Below are 16,521 nucleotides of genomic sequence, written 5' to 3' on the forward strand. Positions count from 1 at the left end.
GCTCCCACGAAGGGGCCCTCTCCTTAGCAGAGCGGGTGCGCTGCTCTCCGGGCCCCCTTCCCCGCGCGGCGGGGCTGTGGAAGTGCAAAGCACCAGGTGGAAAAATCAATGAATGAATAAATTAAAAACATCAAGAGGGGAGTGAAAGAAGAGACTCATCCCACACGTGTGCGGGCCAGGAGTGGAGGGGCCCCCGGGGGTGAAGGGGTCCTGGGTGGCTCCGAGGATCCCCCCCTCGCTACCGCCACGGGGCTTGGCGCGGTGCCTGCAGCCCGGAGCCGGGCGGTGCGAGGGGCAGGCGGCTCTGCCCGGCAGCCGGTGCCCGCTCGGCCCGGCCCGGCTGGGCTGGGGATCTGATAAGGAGCCGGAGCTCCACCTCCCCGTGGTGGCGGCGAGAGGCGGAGGCAGCGGGGGGGGCGGGGGGGAAGGGGCCGTGCCTGCGCTGCGCTTCCCTTGCACATCCTCACACACACCGAGGGACGGAGGCGGGCACGGACGGAGCTGCCCACCGGGGCTGCCGCCAGCCCTGCCGCCGCCGCTCCGCCGGAGGAACCGCAGCCCCGGCCCGGGGGAGGGGGGCGGTTCCCACGGGACAATTTTTTTTTGCCCCCCCCCCTTTTTCTTTTTCTTTTTTTTTTTTTTTTAATTGGGTTTTCATCCGTGAATAACGATCGAGAGGAGCCGGGGGGTTGGGGGGAGCCCGGTCCCGGTGGGGAGGAGGCGATGCAGACGCCGCTGGATCAGCGCGCAAAGGGCCGGCACGGAGCGCAGCGCTGTCCGCATCCAAGTAAGAGCTGCGGCAGGGCCGGGAGCCCGCAGCCGCGGAGAGCTGCGGAGCTGTGCGGAGCGGTGCGGGGCGGTGCGGGGTGCCCCGGGCGGGAACCCGCCGCTGTGCGGGAGCTCGGGGCCGGGCGGCGGCGGGAGCGGCGCTGGCGAGCATCCTGCTGCCCTCCGCGCCGGGATGCGCGGGCGGCGGCACCGGGGGCGCGGGGCTCGCGGGCAGCAGCGGCCGGGCGGCTCCCGGTTACCGGTCTCGCCCGGCGCTGCCACTTGTTGTGCGGCGCGGGAGCGGAGCCAGCTCCGGCCCGGGCAGGGTGGGCGGCGTGGGGTGACTGTGGGTGCGCGGCTGTGTCGGGGGGAGCTCGTGTTTTTCCGCCCCCTCCGCTTCCCGTCGGGGGTGGCTCTGGGTGTGTGTGTCCTTTCCACCCCTGGGTGTGTGCGCTCGGGGCGGGTGCTCGGGGTGCGCGATGCGTGGGAGCGAGAGAAGTTGCGGGTGAGCTGGGAACCGGGGCGGGCGCTGGGTGCTGGGAGCGGGGCTGTGCCTGTGCGAGGGGCGCGGGGTGCGGAGGCCGGCAGGTGTGCGCGCCCCTGGCCGTCGCGGGGGTCCCTGCCTGTGCCTGTGCCGCCGGGCTGGGGGGCTGCGGGGGCGGTGTGCGTGTCGAGGAGCGGGCTGCGCTGGCGTGCGGGGAGGGAGGTGTGTGCTGGTGTGTGTTATGGGAGCGGGGTGTGTGTGTGTGCGAGTGTGTCAGCGGGATGTGCATGCCTGCGCCTTCGAAAATCTGTTTCCCTGCCTGTATGCGAGGCTGAGTGGGAAGCTGGGGCTGGGAGAGCGGCTCCCGCGTGTTTTCCACGGGTGTCTGCGTGTGTGTGTATATATGTGTGTGCGTGTGTGTGTGCGCGGGGCTGGCGGGAGGGTCCGCGTTCATCCCCCGGCGCTCGCCGGGGAGCGGAGCGCTTTGCCGGGGCTTCGCCGGCTGCGGGAGCCTCAGCCCGGGCAGCCCCGCCAGGGGCCGGCAGCGAAGCCTCCATTCCCCTTCCCGGGGAAGGTACCGGCGGGAAGCAGGGCGCTCCCCCGCATCCTGAGCGGCAGGGGGTCCCCTAGCCCCCCACCCCTCCCCGAGCCCCCTCAGGGCCGCAGTCCCAGCCGGCTCCCTGCGGCCCTGCCCGGGTGCTTCAGGCCCGCGATTATTTTTGCCTTTCCCCCAACACCCCTCCTCCAGGTCTGGACGGTGGGTGGGACGGTGGCAGGAGGGGACAGGAGCCCACAGAATCCCGCAGGGGCTATGGGGGACCCCTGGGGTGGGAGGATGGGGGCTGCCACCCTTGGGAGGCTCTGACAGGTCTCTGCCTCGCTGGCTGCCAATTGGTAATGATGTGGAAAAGGAGGGAGGGCCCTGGGCTTCACCCTCTTTTCATCACCGTGCAGCTCTAAGAGATGATTTGGGGGTAAAGCTGTTCACAGGCAAGTGGGGTTCCTCATCATGGGGTGCTTCGGCTCGGGGTGCTTGGGCCCTGCCTGCATAAATGCAGAGCAGCCGCAGTGGCAGCCAGAGCCGAAGGAGACTGTGGGACTTGCCACAAAATGCCCGGGATTCAGCCCATCCGTGCCTTCTATGCAAGACTGAACATCAGGGGCCGCTTTTTGGACAATATGGTCCTTGATCTCAGCCCCTCACACAGAGTGGAGCCATGATTAGCATTTGCTGCTTGCTTGGATGTTGCTCCAGCTTCGAGCATCAGAGTACAGCTTGGGCAGAGGGGGGGGGGGGGGGGACGGGGGGGGGGGAGCGGATTAGTACTTGTGTGCTTAGTGCAGGGTTTGGATAGACTTGTAAGTGTGGCTCCGAGCCACGCAATCAGCCGTTGGGAGCAATAAAGAGGGTGGACTTTGGTGCCCGTTCCCGGAGTGGTGCTGCCTTCTGTGGAACCGGGCCAAGGGGCTGTGGGAATCACAGGGAGCACAGGCTTGTTCAAGCAGATGCTGAAATTCTTGGTGCTTTGTAACCTCTCTCATTAGAGCTTGGGTTGTTGGTTGGGGTTTTTTTTTGGGTTTTTTTGGTTTTGTTTTTTTGGGGGGGGGGGGATGGCTGAATTCGGTAGGATTTTGCATGCCACTGTCCTCCGAGAGCTTCCCAGTCATGCATTAAGCAGCGTGACTAACGCCTCTCTCATGTGGTTCAGTCTCCCTCACACTCTCCCCGTAGGGAGAATTGTGTGTGCGGAGGAATAGTTGTTTTGGGAGGGGTTTTTATTTTTAAGTGCTCTGTGCTCTGCCAGCAGGTCGGAAAAAGGTGCCTGGCACCGGAGAAGAAAGTGTGGGATGGTCCTTAGATCCCATGGGAAAATAGTCCGATGCCTTGGACTGGCCCCTGGGAAGCCTGTCTCCTGCACAGACGTGCTTTTCCCTGGTGGTAGAGGCTTCCTCCTCTTCCTCCTCCTCACACCCAGCTCTGGGCTCTCATGTCTGCGCTGTGTCATTCACTGGTGCCAAGCAGGATCCCTTACCCTGGTGAACCCAAGGCCCCATCAGCAGTCCCTTGTGGGGTGGTGGTCCCACTCAGGTTCCCAGCCCATCTCTTCTTCCAGCCTCCCTGCTTTGGGAGTTTCCTTCACCTGCTGGAAAGGGACTTGGGTTCAGGCTCCAACCCCTTTTCTGGAGCAGAAAGCACTGTTTCTGGGCACCCTTGGGTGACTCCCTTCCTCCTCCAGCTGGCACAGGGCTCCTGACGTTTCCGGCTCTGGGGCCCTCCCTCCTGGCTCAGTCAGGGCCATGTGAGGCATCGCACCGCGTTGAGACTTTCACCATTACCTGTGATCTTCCACCTCACAACAAGGCTTAGTCAGGATGGCACTACGTCATCGGCAGTCATGGCCCAGCCTAGTGCAAACAGCCTTGTGCAAACAGTTTGCCAGTGAGTGCGGGTGCCTCTCCCGGCTGGGTCATCCTCTGGGAGCCCCTTCCCAGTGGCCGGGGCTCCTTCCTCTTCCGCTTGTCCTCACCGCACAGCCATTTCCAAAGGGAGCACAGAGCAACGGGATGATGATGGTCAGTGTGGGTTTGGACACCCTGTGAAGGCTGGTGGACATGCGTGGGGGATCTGGTGTGAGTGCACACGCATGCAGCAGGCAAACACGTGTGTCACCCAGCCGGGGTATGCACATGCACAAGGTGCAAGTACCCCTGCACAGGGTGACATCACACAGATGCACACCCGGCAGTGACAGGGGCATGCGCACATGCTCCCCCTGCACAGGCACACGCGTCACCCGGTGCACACACACGTGCGCTTGGTGCAGGAATGCAAACTTGTGTCTGGTGCACAGGCTCTCCTGGTGCAGGCACAGATGTGCTCCTCGCTGTGCGTGCATGCGTGTGGCACACCTGCACACCGTGCTAGCGTGCATGCATGCACAGGTATGCTTTCTCCTACAGATAAGCAGTCGTGCTCTGTTGTACATATAGCCATATGTTCGTAGTGTGCACACGGGTATGCACGCACTCAGTGCAGACACACGCATGTGCACATACATGCGTTGCTGGGTTCTGCCTGTATTGATGCAGAGACGTGCTGTGTTTCTGCTCAACTTCTCACTTCCATCGTCAGCACCATGCAGGGAGGGAACAAGTCTTGTTTGCCTCTTCCCTTCCTCCTGGGGATGTGCATCTCGGAGGTATCTGCATGCAGCACCACTCTGGACAGTTATGCATGCCCTCAGCATGAAGGATGCTTATGGAACAAGGGTCAGGCTAGGCTTCAGGACCATAGTTTCATCTCCTGAAACAGAGGTGTATTTTCACCTGCGGCAGGAGAGCTCCTTTCTTCCCTGCCACTGATGGGGCACTTGCCCATGGGCAAGCAGAGTGGAGGGACTGGGAGCTGCTGGCTTGCAGGAAGTGCCAGGGTAGACAGTGCAGGATGCTCCACTTGTTGAGGATCTGTAAAACGTCGGGGTAATGAGGAATTAGGCATTTGCTATGTGGCACCGTGGAGGGGAGATGGTGGAGGAGTGCCCTTCCGTCCCACAGGCTGGGTGCAGAGTATGGAGAGAGGGAGCGATGGGAGTGGTGAGAGAGGGTTGTGGCTGTGAGGCCATGGCAGATCCTTGTGGGTGTTGATTTTAGGGTACCCAGCCACTGGGCTTCCTGGGTGCCGGTGAGCTGGGCTGCACCCCTTCATGTTCATGGCTCAGCAGTAGCTGCAAGGGTGCACCTTGACCCTGGAGGAGGGTGTGTTCTCAGAGAAAGCTGGGGATAGGAAAGCTGGTGGCTGAGAAGAGCAACAGGCAGAGGCTTGGTGACAGGGCATGTGGCTTGACGCAGAAGCGGACAGTCTCTATGGGGCTGGCAGTGCGCCTGGCACTGCCTCTGCAGTGTGTGCGTACTGGGAGGAGGTTTCCAGTGGCTGGGTGCCTGCGCTACAGCGTGTGCAGTGTGTGTCTCTGCAATGCAGGGGGGCAGTACTTCTGTCACTGCCTCTGCAGCGGGTGGGGTGGACACTGGTGCTGGGTGGGCAGCGCGGGGCTGTCCCTGCAGGCAGGGTGGGCACCCAGTGTGTGTGTGCAGTGTCCCAGTTTGGAGTGGTAGGGAATGGTGGAACAGTGTGTCTGCAGTGAGTGAAGGGAACAGTATTTGCTGGTGCAGGGTGTGGGGTTGCCTAGTGACTGCAGCAGAGGGGAGATGCTGTGCCTACCATTGCAGTGTTGCTGGGGCTGTGCAGTGCCGCTGCTCTGCGGGGAGGCACGGGGTCTGCCCTGCGGGGTCTGCCTGCAGTGCAGTGCAAGGTGGGCGGTGAGTCAGTGTCCCCCTAACACGGAGCTGGGCAGTACCCCTCTGTCTGAGAGGGGCACAGGGGGATGGCAGTGCCCCGCATGCAGTGCAGGCTGGATGGTGCACGGGGCTTCAGCATCCCTGCAGTGCTGGATGGGTGGTGCCTTCGTATCTCGCAGTGGGAGGCTGGCAGTGCTGCTGTGTCGGCAGTGCAGGGAGGGCAGTGCTGCTCTGTCCCTGCAATGGCAGTGCCCTGTGTCCCTGCAGTGATTGGATGGGTGTTACTCCGGCAGCACAGGCAGTGCTCTGAATCCCTGCAGTGATGGATGGGAGGTAGCTCTGTATCCTGGCAGTGCCCCATGTCCCTGCAGTCCTGGATGGGTGGCATCCCTGTGCTGCCTTGTGTTCCTGCAGGGCTGGGTGGGTGGCAGCCCTGTATCCCTGCAGAGCAGGCAGAGCCCCTGCCCCCCTTTTGGTGCTCCTGTTTCTGCAGTGCTGGCAGATGCATGCAGTGCCTCTGTGTCCCTGCCGTGCGTGGCAGGCAGTGCCCCTGCAGTGCGTGACACACAATGCTCCTGTGTTTCTGTGGTGAGAAGCTGTCTCTGAGCCTGGCTGGCTCCCATTGGGTCGCTGACAGCAGGCTGCGTGCAGTCCACCCTGTTAGTGTGCTTCCTTGGGTCTAATTACAGTTTGCATGGTGACAAAGAGGGTGGACAGTGGCAGGAGTGGCTTCCTGCAAGTGAGAGGAAGCCAGGGCCGAGGTTTCAATGACTGGGTTGCTCACTCAAGCAGAGCGTTGCAGGCACTTTGCAAGCTGGGACTGGTCCTCCTGGGCACTTGCTTGCGGAGGCTGCCAGGAAACCACGGCTGGGGCCAGTTCTGCCAGGTGAGCCCCTGAAGCCCCATCCTTTTGGGGGGCTGTTTTGGACCATGTGCAGCCCTGCATGGCACAGGGGATGGACCAAAAAGGATGCACCAGGGAAGTGGGCTGGAGCAGAGTGGTCCTGGGGGCCTGGGGCTGCCTAACCTCCAGTGTCTGTGTCTCCTTGCAGCTCCCCTGCAGCGCAGGATGAAACAGCTGGCATCCTGCATGGGCCTGTGGCTCCTCTTGCAGCTCCCTGCCCTGGTCTCTGGGACACGTGTGGTCTACAAAGTGCAGGAGGAGCAACCTCCCAACACCCTCATAGGGAGCCTGGCCTCCGACTATGGCTTCCCAGATGTGGGGCACCTCTACAAGCTGGAGGTGGGGGCCCCGTACCTACGTGTGGACGGCAAAACTGGGGACATCTACACCACAGAGACCTCCATTGACCGGGAGAGCTTGCGTGAGTGCCAGCACCTCCTGCCTGGAGAGCCCTGCTTCCTGGAGTTTGAAGTGTCCATCACTGACCTGATCTTGAACAGCAGCCCGCGCCTGCTTGAGGGTCAGATAGAGGTGCTTGATATCAATGACAACACCCCCAACTTTGCCTCACCTGTTCTCACCCTCTCCATCCCTGAAAACACCAACATTGGGGCACTCTTCCCCATCCCCTTAGCCATGGACCGGGACTCAGGCCCCAACGGTGTTGCCTCCTATGAGCTGACGGCTGGTCCGGAGGCACAGGAGCTCTTTGGACTGCAGGTGGCGGAGGATCAGGATGAGAAGCAGCCGCAACTGATTGTCATGGGGAACCTGGACCGGGAGCAGTGGGACTCCTATGATCTGACCATCAAGGTGCAGGATGGAGGCAACCCGCCACGGGCAAGCAGCGCCCTGCTTCGCATCACCATCCTGGACATGAACGACAATGCACCTAAGTTCGAGAAGGCTCTGTATGAAGCGGAGCTCTCTGAAAACAGCCCTGTGGGGCACTCTGTCCTTCAGGTGAGTGTGTGGGCTTTCTTCTCCTCCCCATCTCTCTTACCTGGCTGCAACAGGGACAACGGGGGAGCATTTATACGGCCACTTGCCACAGTTCCTCAAGGGAGGAGTGAGCCCAGAAGGGTTGCAAGGCATAGGACCCCACAGTGTCACCTGGGGCCAGCAGGCAGGCAGGTCCCAGGGACATCACATCTGCTAAAACAATGTTGGAAAGGATAGGTGGGAAGGTGCAGCCAGATCAGGGGCTGCAGGACATGACTGTGGGGTGGCAGCAGGGCTGGCGGGTACATGGGAGCAAGGCTCTGGGTTATGGAGAGGGCGGGGACCCGAGGTCCACGGGGAGTCTGGCTTCATGCCAGGCCAGTCTCAATGCTGCCCGCAGACAAGACATAGACCCTTTCATAAGTTGCATTCCCTTGGCCGCTCCATGGAAACTCAGGCTTGCACAGGAGATGGGGGGCAGGCAGCATCCCTGCTGCCTGTCTAGGGGGGCTGCCCATGACTCTGGGGGTGCCTTGGTGTCTGCAGGGGCCAGGGGCTCTGCCCCATCTTGGGCAGCAGTGCAAACTGGCCCGCAGAGCCCAAGGGGATGGATCTTGGTGGATTTGGCTTGGAGGGGGCATTGAGATGATAGTAGCCGACATCTGTTTATCTGCAGCTGCCATCTTAATAAGCGGTGCGCAGCCAGCTCTCATCTGCTTGCTAATTCTGATGTGAAATTTTTAAGAATTCATTTTTCACTGTTAAAAGAATGGAAGTTGGAAGCAGATAAGGGAGCTGCATGGCCGGGAGGAGAATGGGCTGAGACGCCGATGCTGCCATTGCTCAGCTTTTATCTTTCAGGGGGAAAATGACTTCCGCCTTTTTTGTGAGTGGAGGTAAAAGGTGGAATTTACATTTAACAACTTTCGTTCTCCATCCAAATCTGCTGAGCAAGATAACGGCGGAGCAGCAAATGGTGCAGAGAAGAGGCTGCTCGGAGAGCCGATTAGGGAGGCAAATGTTAGACAAACCTCATCTTCTTTAGAAAGCAAATAATAGGCGTAGAGGCAGGTTTATGTGAATGAAGAACTCCTGATGGGTGGGCAGGGATGGCTGGTGCTGTGCAGAGCTTAGGCAGCCCTGGTCCCCTCTTGGATGCATCCCTGAATGCCGGGATGGAGCTGCTGCAGCTCCACAAATCCTCAGCTCCCACTTCCTCATCCTCACCTCAGCCAGGCAGCTGCTGCAACTTCTCCTTGGGGAGGGTTTTGTGGAGCAGGAACAGCCAGAGGCTTCCCTCCCTGCTGCTGCCTGGGTCGCAGCGGCAAGTGTTCCTGGAGGATTCCCTGCATGCCGGAGCTGGCCGGGACAGGAGTGGGGCCAACCGGCCCAGCCAGTTTTGCTGGAAGAGCAAAGAAAAGCCTCTGTGCCAGAGGGCCGCTCCCAGCTGCTCTGCTGGTCTCAGGCTCTTTGCCCCATAGTCTTGGCCCCAGAAGAGGAAATCCTGGTTTTTCCCCCCAAGCTGTACCCAGAGGAGTCTATGATGGGCAGCGTGGCAGTTTGTGGAGGGGCTCTCGCTGCCTTGCCCTCCTGCTCACCGTTTCTCCCTCCATCCCACAGGTGAAAGCCAACGACTCAGACCAGGGTGCCAACGCTGAAATTGAGTACTCCTTCCACCAAGCCTCAGACATGGTGCGTCGGCTGCTGCGCCTGGACCGCGCCACGGGGCTCATCACTGTGCAGGGGCCCATTGACCGTGAGGACGTCAACATCCTCAAGTTCTCTGTCATGGCCAAAGACAAGGGGGCCAACCCCAAGAGCGCCCGTACCCAGGTGGTGGTCACCATCAAGGACATGAATGACAATGCACCCTCCATAGAGATTCGGGGCATTGGGCTTGTCACCCACCAGGATGGCATGGCAAACATCTCGGAGGATGTGCCAGTAGAGACAGCAGTGGCTCTGGTGCAGGTGTCCGACCGAGATGAAGGTGAAAATGCTGTGGTGACGTGTGTGGTGGCTGGTGACGTCCCATTCCAGCTGCGGCAGGCTAGTGAAACAGGGAGTGACAGCAAGAAGAAATACTTCCTACAGACCACCACGCCACTGGACTACGAGTCAGTGAAGGACTACACTATTGAGATTGTAGCAGTGGACTCGGGGAACCCGCCCCTCTCCAGCACCAACTCTTTGAAGGTGCAGGTGGTGGACGTGAATGACAATGCTCCTGTCTTCAGCCAGAGCTTCACCGAGGTGGCATTCCCTGAGAACAATGAGCCTGATGACCTGGTGATGGAGGTGAGTGCCAGCGACGCTGACAGTGGCTCCAATGCCAAGCTAGTTTACTCCCTGGTGACGGACCCCTCCTCCAAGGGCTCCTTCACCATTGACCCTGACTCTGGGGAGATCCGGGTGAAGGCCGTGCTGGACCGAGAGCAGCGGGAGCGCTATGAGTTTTTGGTGGTGGCGGCAGACAAGGGCAGCCCCAGCCTCAAGGGCACAGCATCTGTGGCCATCAACGTCATGGACAGGAATGACAATGACCCCAAGTTCATGCTGAGTGGCTACAACTTCTCAGTGATGGAGAACATGCCGCCCCTCAGCCCTGTGGGCATGGTGACGGTGATCGATGCTGACAAAGGAGAAAACGCCCGCATTCAGCTGTCAGTGGAACAAGACAATGGGGATTTTGTCATCCAAAATGGCACTGGCACCATCCTCTCCAGCATCTCTTTTGACCGGGAGCAGCAGAGCACATACACTTTCCGACTCAAGGCAGTAGATGGTGGGGATCCTCCCAGGTCTGCCTATGTGGGGGTGACCATCAACGTCTTGGATGAGAATGATAATGCTCCCTTCATCACTTCACCCTCCAATGCTACCTACAAACACATCCTGCCCCACACCAGCCCTGGCCAGCAGGTGAGCAAGGTCAAGGCGGAGGACATTGACTCTGGTGTCAATGCAGAGCTGACCTACAGCATCACAGGAGGCAACCCCTTCGAGCTCTTCCAGATCTCCCCGCACAGTGGAGACATCACCCTGGAGAAGGAGATCCTGCGCAAGCACCATGGCCTGCACCGCTTGGTAGTGCGTGTCAATGACAAGGGCAAGCCTTCACGTCACGGCACAGCACTGGTGCACTTCTATGTCAACGAGACACTGGCCAACCGCACACTGCTGGACACACTGGTGGGGCACAGCCTGGACACACCACTCGACATAGACATTGCCGGAGACCCCGAATATGAGCGCAGCAAGCAGCGAAGCAACATCCTCTTTGGAGTCATCGCTGGCATTGTGGCCGTCACCCTGGTCATCGTGCTGGTCGTCCTGGTGCGCTACTGCCGGCAGCGGGAGGCCAAGAGCGGCTACCAGGCAGGCAAGAAGGAGACCAAGGACCTGTATGCACCCAAGCAGGCCAGCAAGAGCGGTAAGAGCAAGAGCAAGGTGAAGAAGAGCAAGTCTCCGAAGCCGCCCAAGCCCACGGAGGATGAGGAGGAGACGGGGCTGCAGAAATCACTCAAGTTCAACCTCATGAATGACTCTGTCAGCGACAGCCCCCGAATCCACCTGCCCCTCAACTACCCGCCGGGCAGCCCAGACCTGGGTCGCCACTACCGCTCCAACTCACCGCTGCCCTCCATCCAGCTGCAGCCTCAGTCGCCCTCTGCCTCCAAGAAGCACCAAGTGGTGCAGGACCTGCCAGCCACTAACACCTTTGTTGGCACCGGGGACAACAACTCAACGGGCTCCGAGCAGTACTCGGACTACAGCTACCGCACCAATCCCCAGAAATACACCAATAAGCAGGTAGGAGAGCTCATCCTGAGGCCGGCAGCGGCCCCCCCCCTGCACCGGGGAGCCATCTGGACAGAGGTGTGGGAGTGAGCGTGGACTGGCCCCCAGCCCTGCATGTGTGACCTGGGGGCTGGCAGAGGACTGCCCCGGAGCCGAGCCACGGAGCCTGGTTGTGGGGTGGGGAGGGGATGGGACGGGGGTTGGGGGGAGACCAAAAACTGTTGGAGCCCTTGCCAGAGCGCCCGGGGCTGGGTCCTGGTGGCGCTGCCTGGGTGATGGTGATACGAAGGGCGCTGCATGCGTGTGCCTCTGCATGTGGAGCTCCGGGGAGGGAATCCCACCCACCTGGGTCCCTTTTGGGGACTGGCTTTAAGAGCACTGAGGAGGAGGGCAATGCCCACCCTCCCATCCATCCCTCTACTTTGTGGGGAGGAGAGACTGGTGCAGCTCCTGGTGCAGCTCTGGGCAGCTAGTTTCCAGCAAAGGTCCTAGCCTTGCTGTTGCCAGCCCAGCTCTCCTGGTGCTCACCATCCCTGTGCAAAGCCGCCTGAAAAGGAGTTTTGCACGCACTGTGGCTGCCCATGCAGGTGGAGCTGGGTGGAGGAGCAAAGCTCTGCCTTTTCCCAGGCTCAGACTCTGGCTTCCCCCAGGCTTGGGCCCTCTGCCATAGCCAGCACGGTGGAAACTGGGCTTCCCTTAGCGTGAGCATCAGGCCCAGAGCTGCGGGAGCCATGCTGCAGCCACTGTGGAGAGGGAGAGCGGATCCCAGTGGCCGGGGCGCTTCCCCCAGGTGGCACGGGACCGGCTGTGAGCCGGGGCTGGGGCTGGGTTCTCATGCTCGGGCTGGAGGAGCGGGGCACTGGGGTCTCTGCTGCGTGCTGTGGTCAGGTCACTGCTCATGGTCTAGCTGGGGGTTTCTGCTGTGCGCAGGGCAAGGCAGAGGCAGGTCTTGGCTGTGGACTGGGAAGGGCTGCTCGCTAGTGTGCACTGGAGCTTGGAGGTGTCCCAGGAGGTTGTGGGATGAGCCCAGAGCTTGCAGGACCCTCTTTCCTTCGGCTGTCTGGCCAGTTAGCTTGCACCACGTTTCTGCTTTGGCGCCTGTCGGGTCTATCCTTAACTAGCTAGGGAGGGAGAGGGGGGACAAGTGCCTGTGGCTTTGCCTTCTTCCTGGGGCCCCATGGGTAAGGACCACCAACTTCCGCACCGTGCTGTACCCTCTGCGCCCTGTGGAGACCCCTGCTCCCTTCTTTGTATCCCGGTGAGCGGCAGGCTGGGCTCCTGCCGTGGGGCTGGGCTCAGCTGCCCTGTTGGATTTGACTTCAATAAAGTTTTCTATTTTTGACCAGTTGTGCCTTATTTTCCCTGATGCCCCTGAAGATGCTCTTGCTCCCAGCAATTCCCAGGCATATTTTCGACGTCCTTGGCCATTGGAGCACCCAGGTCCTGCAGCAGCCAGAAGCGATGCTCACACGGGCCAGCCATCTCCACAAGCCCTCCACTGTGCCCCAGCGTGGCCAGTCCAGAGGTCTCATGGTACTGACCACTTTCCCCAGATTGACATCTTCCATCTCCAGCCACTGCCTGGCCCTCTGAGGAGACAGCTTCCTCCAGGACATGGTTCAAAACATGCATGTACCTATGCACATACATGTACATGTGTGGACGTGGAGGCAGTCTGAGCCATAGACCAGCCAGCCCAGCTTTCTTCCACCCCAACATCCCCCTGCATATCTTCTCCTGGTTCACCCCCACATCCTTTTGAGACCCACCCATGTCCCAAGCCAGCACATGGAGGAACAGATATCCTGGCTGCGCGGTGCCTGGCTAGCATGACCCAAATCCTGTCAGCAAGGGCTGGAAGATGCCTCTCACCCGCCGCAGTGCTGAAATGAGGATGCATGCGGTTGCAGATGGAGCCTTATGTGTCAGCAGCGCTGGGTAGAAACACCCGAAGCAAGGTGCTCCCCCCAACCCAGGATGTGATGGGCACCCTTGCAGCAAAGGAGAGGTCCTCCCAGGGAGGCTTGCTTGTGGCAGTGGGGCTGGGGGAAGGCAATGGAACCAGGCAGCCATACTCCCAGCAAAGATGGCTCAGCCTCTCCTGCCAGGCAGGTGGGGGGTGATGCTGCTGCCATGGGGCTTGCTCAGGCTCATGTCTCCAGCAGGCTGGAGAGAGGATGGGTCCTGGCAGGCTGGAGCAGTGTAGCATCCCTTCCCCAGGCCCTGGATGGGGCCATCCTGTACCCCCTCCCTCCAGCCAAACATCACATCTCAGGGCCCCCCCTGAGAGAAAGAGAAAATCTTTCTCATGATTTTTCTTTGGGGGAAAACTGGGGCAGACATCCCTGCCGTCACACCAGCTTCACCTATTCCCCAGGGGCTCCAGCTGGCCTCACCAGGCTGCTGGAGGAGAGGAGCTCTGGCGCTGGGAGAGATTAGATTATCTGGGGAAACCAGTGGTTCTGGCTTCGGTGGTTTCAGCCCTGTGCCAGCCTTGGCTCTCACAGCCTCCTAGTTTGTTTTGCTAACAGCGTAAGGTTTTATCTTGAACCATCCAGGAAGTGTCTGGGCCTCCTAGGCAGGCAGGGCTGGGACCTGCGGGGAGATGCGATGGCTGCAGAGGAGGAAAGGAGACACCAGCAACCACCTAAATAAGTAGTCCCTGCAGGGCTGGGCAGGGCAGTCTGGGGGCTTGGCTCAGCGCTGCTATCTGCTTCCCTTTGGGAACTTTCTGAAAGAAGTTTCCCTTCTTTCCTTGTCCTCGGCAGCTCTTTGATGAACCCCGGGGCGAGAACACAGCCTCCCAGATGCTGGTGTGGGGAGTGTCTCTTTCTTCTGCCCGTCTCCCAGGCTCCATGCTTTGGGCCCTTTCGATACCAGAGGGGGCTATGCTCCATCCTTTCCTGGCTGCAAAGCTGAAGACCGCCCCAGGTCCTCACAGAGCCCCCTACCATCTGAGAAGCTGGCTGGAGTGGTGTTAACTTCAGCATGTTACTGCGAGCTCAGCAGAGGTGCCTGCACCTGCCTGCAGGCTCAGGAGCACGGTGCAGTATTAATTACTCTCTGCAGGGTGGGGATAAGAGGAATATTGTAACTGTAATGGACAGAAATGAAATTGTCTTGTTTTAGAATTTAGCTTAGAGTCTTCATAAATTGCAGGTTTAGGTGTTGGCAGATGTCTGGGAAAGTCCCCTACTGTCCTGGGTCAGTGGATTTTCTCAAGGTCGTTCATGTGGAGTGAGCTGATAAATGGATCCAGCAATGAGCTGCAGATGGAGCTGAGAGTTCATGGGGGACCTGCCCTGTTTTTCCCCAGTTTCAGAAAGGCATTGTGCTGGGAGCAGTTCCCAGGCACTGCAAATCAGCTCCTGCTCCCAGGATCAATTGGATTTCGTTCAGATTTGGCTCTGGTGTGCGGAGACCAAATGAAGGAGAGTGTCGGTGAGGTCCCAGAGGCTGTAGTGTGGGGGCCTGAGCCCTAGCTGTGCAGGGAAGGATGACTGGGTTCTGCAAAACTGTGAATCCACAGCGGCTTGTGACCATCAGTGGCGTGCTTGTGGAGGTGGGGGAGCACAAGAGGGGGCGAGGAGTGGGTTGTACACTGTGCTGGCTTCTGGGCTGTCGGTGAGGATGCTGAGAGCCCTGTGAACAAGGCAGGAATGTGCAGTGGCTCCTGGCAGGTCTGTGCTGGGGGACTTTGGTTTATGGCAGGGAGGGGTGCCTAAGCTTGGGGGAGCACCATGGGGCATTTGGGACCTCAAAATGAAGAGTTTCAGCCATGAGGGATGAACAACCCCATGGTACAGTCTGGTGTGTACAGCCAGAGACAGTGTGGGTGTGTGCAGGCTGTGCTGTGGAGGGAGGTGACAGTGGGGTGTGCTCAGCCTGCGTGCCCTGTGTGGGAGTTGACAGCAGGGCTCTCACGGCCCTTGCTCCACAGAGGGGTGGCACAGAGGGGTGCATGGTCTCGGTGGTGGGGCGTGGCAGAGGCATGTGTACAGGTTGTGCGCTGAGGGTAGGTGATGCAGGGAGTGCAGCCTGTGTCTCCTGTGGGAGAAGGTGGCACAGGGAGGTGCAACTTCTGTCCCCAGGGGAGGTGGCAGCACAGCCTGTGCTGCAGGCGGAGTGGGCATGAGGGGTACACAGCTGGTACCACAGGGAGAAGTGGCACAGGGTTATGCACAAGCTGTACTGTGTGGAGTGGTGGCAGCGGGGTGTACACAGCCTGTATGCGGTGGGAGGTGACACTGGAGTGTACCTAACATCCAGCCTTGGGCAAGTGACCACTCCTGTTAGTGTGTCTGCAAAGAGGCAGTGGTGCTTAATGTCCCTATCCCATCAAGGAGAGCATTGGTTCTCCCCTGCCTGACAGTCCCCGGCTGCACCAGCACTTGGGACCTTGTACTTTGCACCCTTGAAGGCTCATCCAGCCTGTGCTACCCGCCCGGGGCTCCTCACATCAGGCTGGGCTGCCTGGGTGTCTGGCAGCTCTGGCTAGTTCTCCTCTTTCCACCCTGTGAGCCAGATGCTGCTCATTCCTCCTTGCCCTCCTCTTCCTCTCACTTCTCAGACCCCCAGGCTCTCTCCCCTGCTTGATGCCCTTGCAGCCAGTGTTGGTCTGCGGTGAACACAGGCTTCCCTAGCCTGCATGTGTGGGACTTCTTCCCACCTCACCCCCCTCGTTTCTTTCTCAGTTGTGTCTGCTCCCTCTCTGTCCCTGTCTTCTGATGTCTCCCCCTGCTCTGCTGGGGCAGTGACACCCGCCCCCCCTGCTCCCTGTCACTTTTCCCTCCCCATTGGTCTCTCCTGACCGGCTGTCTGCTGGCCCCGGTACACAGGGATGCTGAGCCCTCTGCAGCGCAGGGCCAAGTCCCCGGCTGGCTCTGACAGCCGAGCTGTGGATCCTCTGTGCGATGAAAGCGTTGGCTGTGTGGGCAGCCGCCTGGTCCAAGCCGCACTGATTGATATTCCCAGCACTGCTCTGCCCGCTCGGCCGGGCTCTCAGCTGCAGTGCTGTTCCCTGTGAGCACAGACCAGCCTGGAGCAGGGCCCAGCCCTGCAGCCTGCTTAATCAGTCACCCAAATCCTGAGGCAAAACCTGATGATGCCACAGGGTGTGTCCCTGGGCACCTTGTGGTCCCTCCGCCAGGGAGCAGCCAGGAGGCTGTGGTGGGGTGAAGGGCGGAGGGTGGGATGCAGCTGAAGGGGGTGGAGGGTGGGGTGCACCCAGGTGAGGACAGAGCTGGGATGTTCTGGGACGGGATGGAGAGGAAGCTGGGGTAATGAGAGGGTGGATGATGTAGGGCAGGATGGGGTGGGGTGGTGG

General features: G+C 60.2%; 1 protein-coding gene across 2 annotated transcripts in view; it reads left to right on the forward strand.

Moving 5' to 3' along the window:
• Positions 1-461: 461 nt before the first annotated feature.
• PCDH1 (protocadherin 1) overlaps positions 462-16,521 on the forward strand; it is a 53,071-nt gene continuing 37,011 nt past the window's right edge. For both annotated transcript variants that reach the window (XM_055718731.1, XM_055718732.1), the window contains exons 1-3: positions 462-787; positions 6,601-7,415; positions 9,015-11,207. In XM_055718731.1, coding sequence (XP_055574706.1) covers positions 724-787; positions 6,601-7,415; positions 9,015-11,207 — 3,072 coding nt within the window. In that variant the 5' untranslated portion in view covers positions 462-723. The remainder of the gene's footprint in view (positions 788-6,600; positions 7,416-9,014; positions 11,208-16,521) is intronic.

The sequence above is a fragment of the Falco cherrug genome, chromosome 8, assembly GCF_023634085.1.
Source record: "Falco cherrug isolate bFalChe1 chromosome 8, bFalChe1.pri, whole genome shotgun sequence".
NCBI classification, from domain to species: domain Eukaryota; kingdom Metazoa; phylum Chordata; class Aves; order Falconiformes; family Falconidae; genus Falco; species Falco cherrug.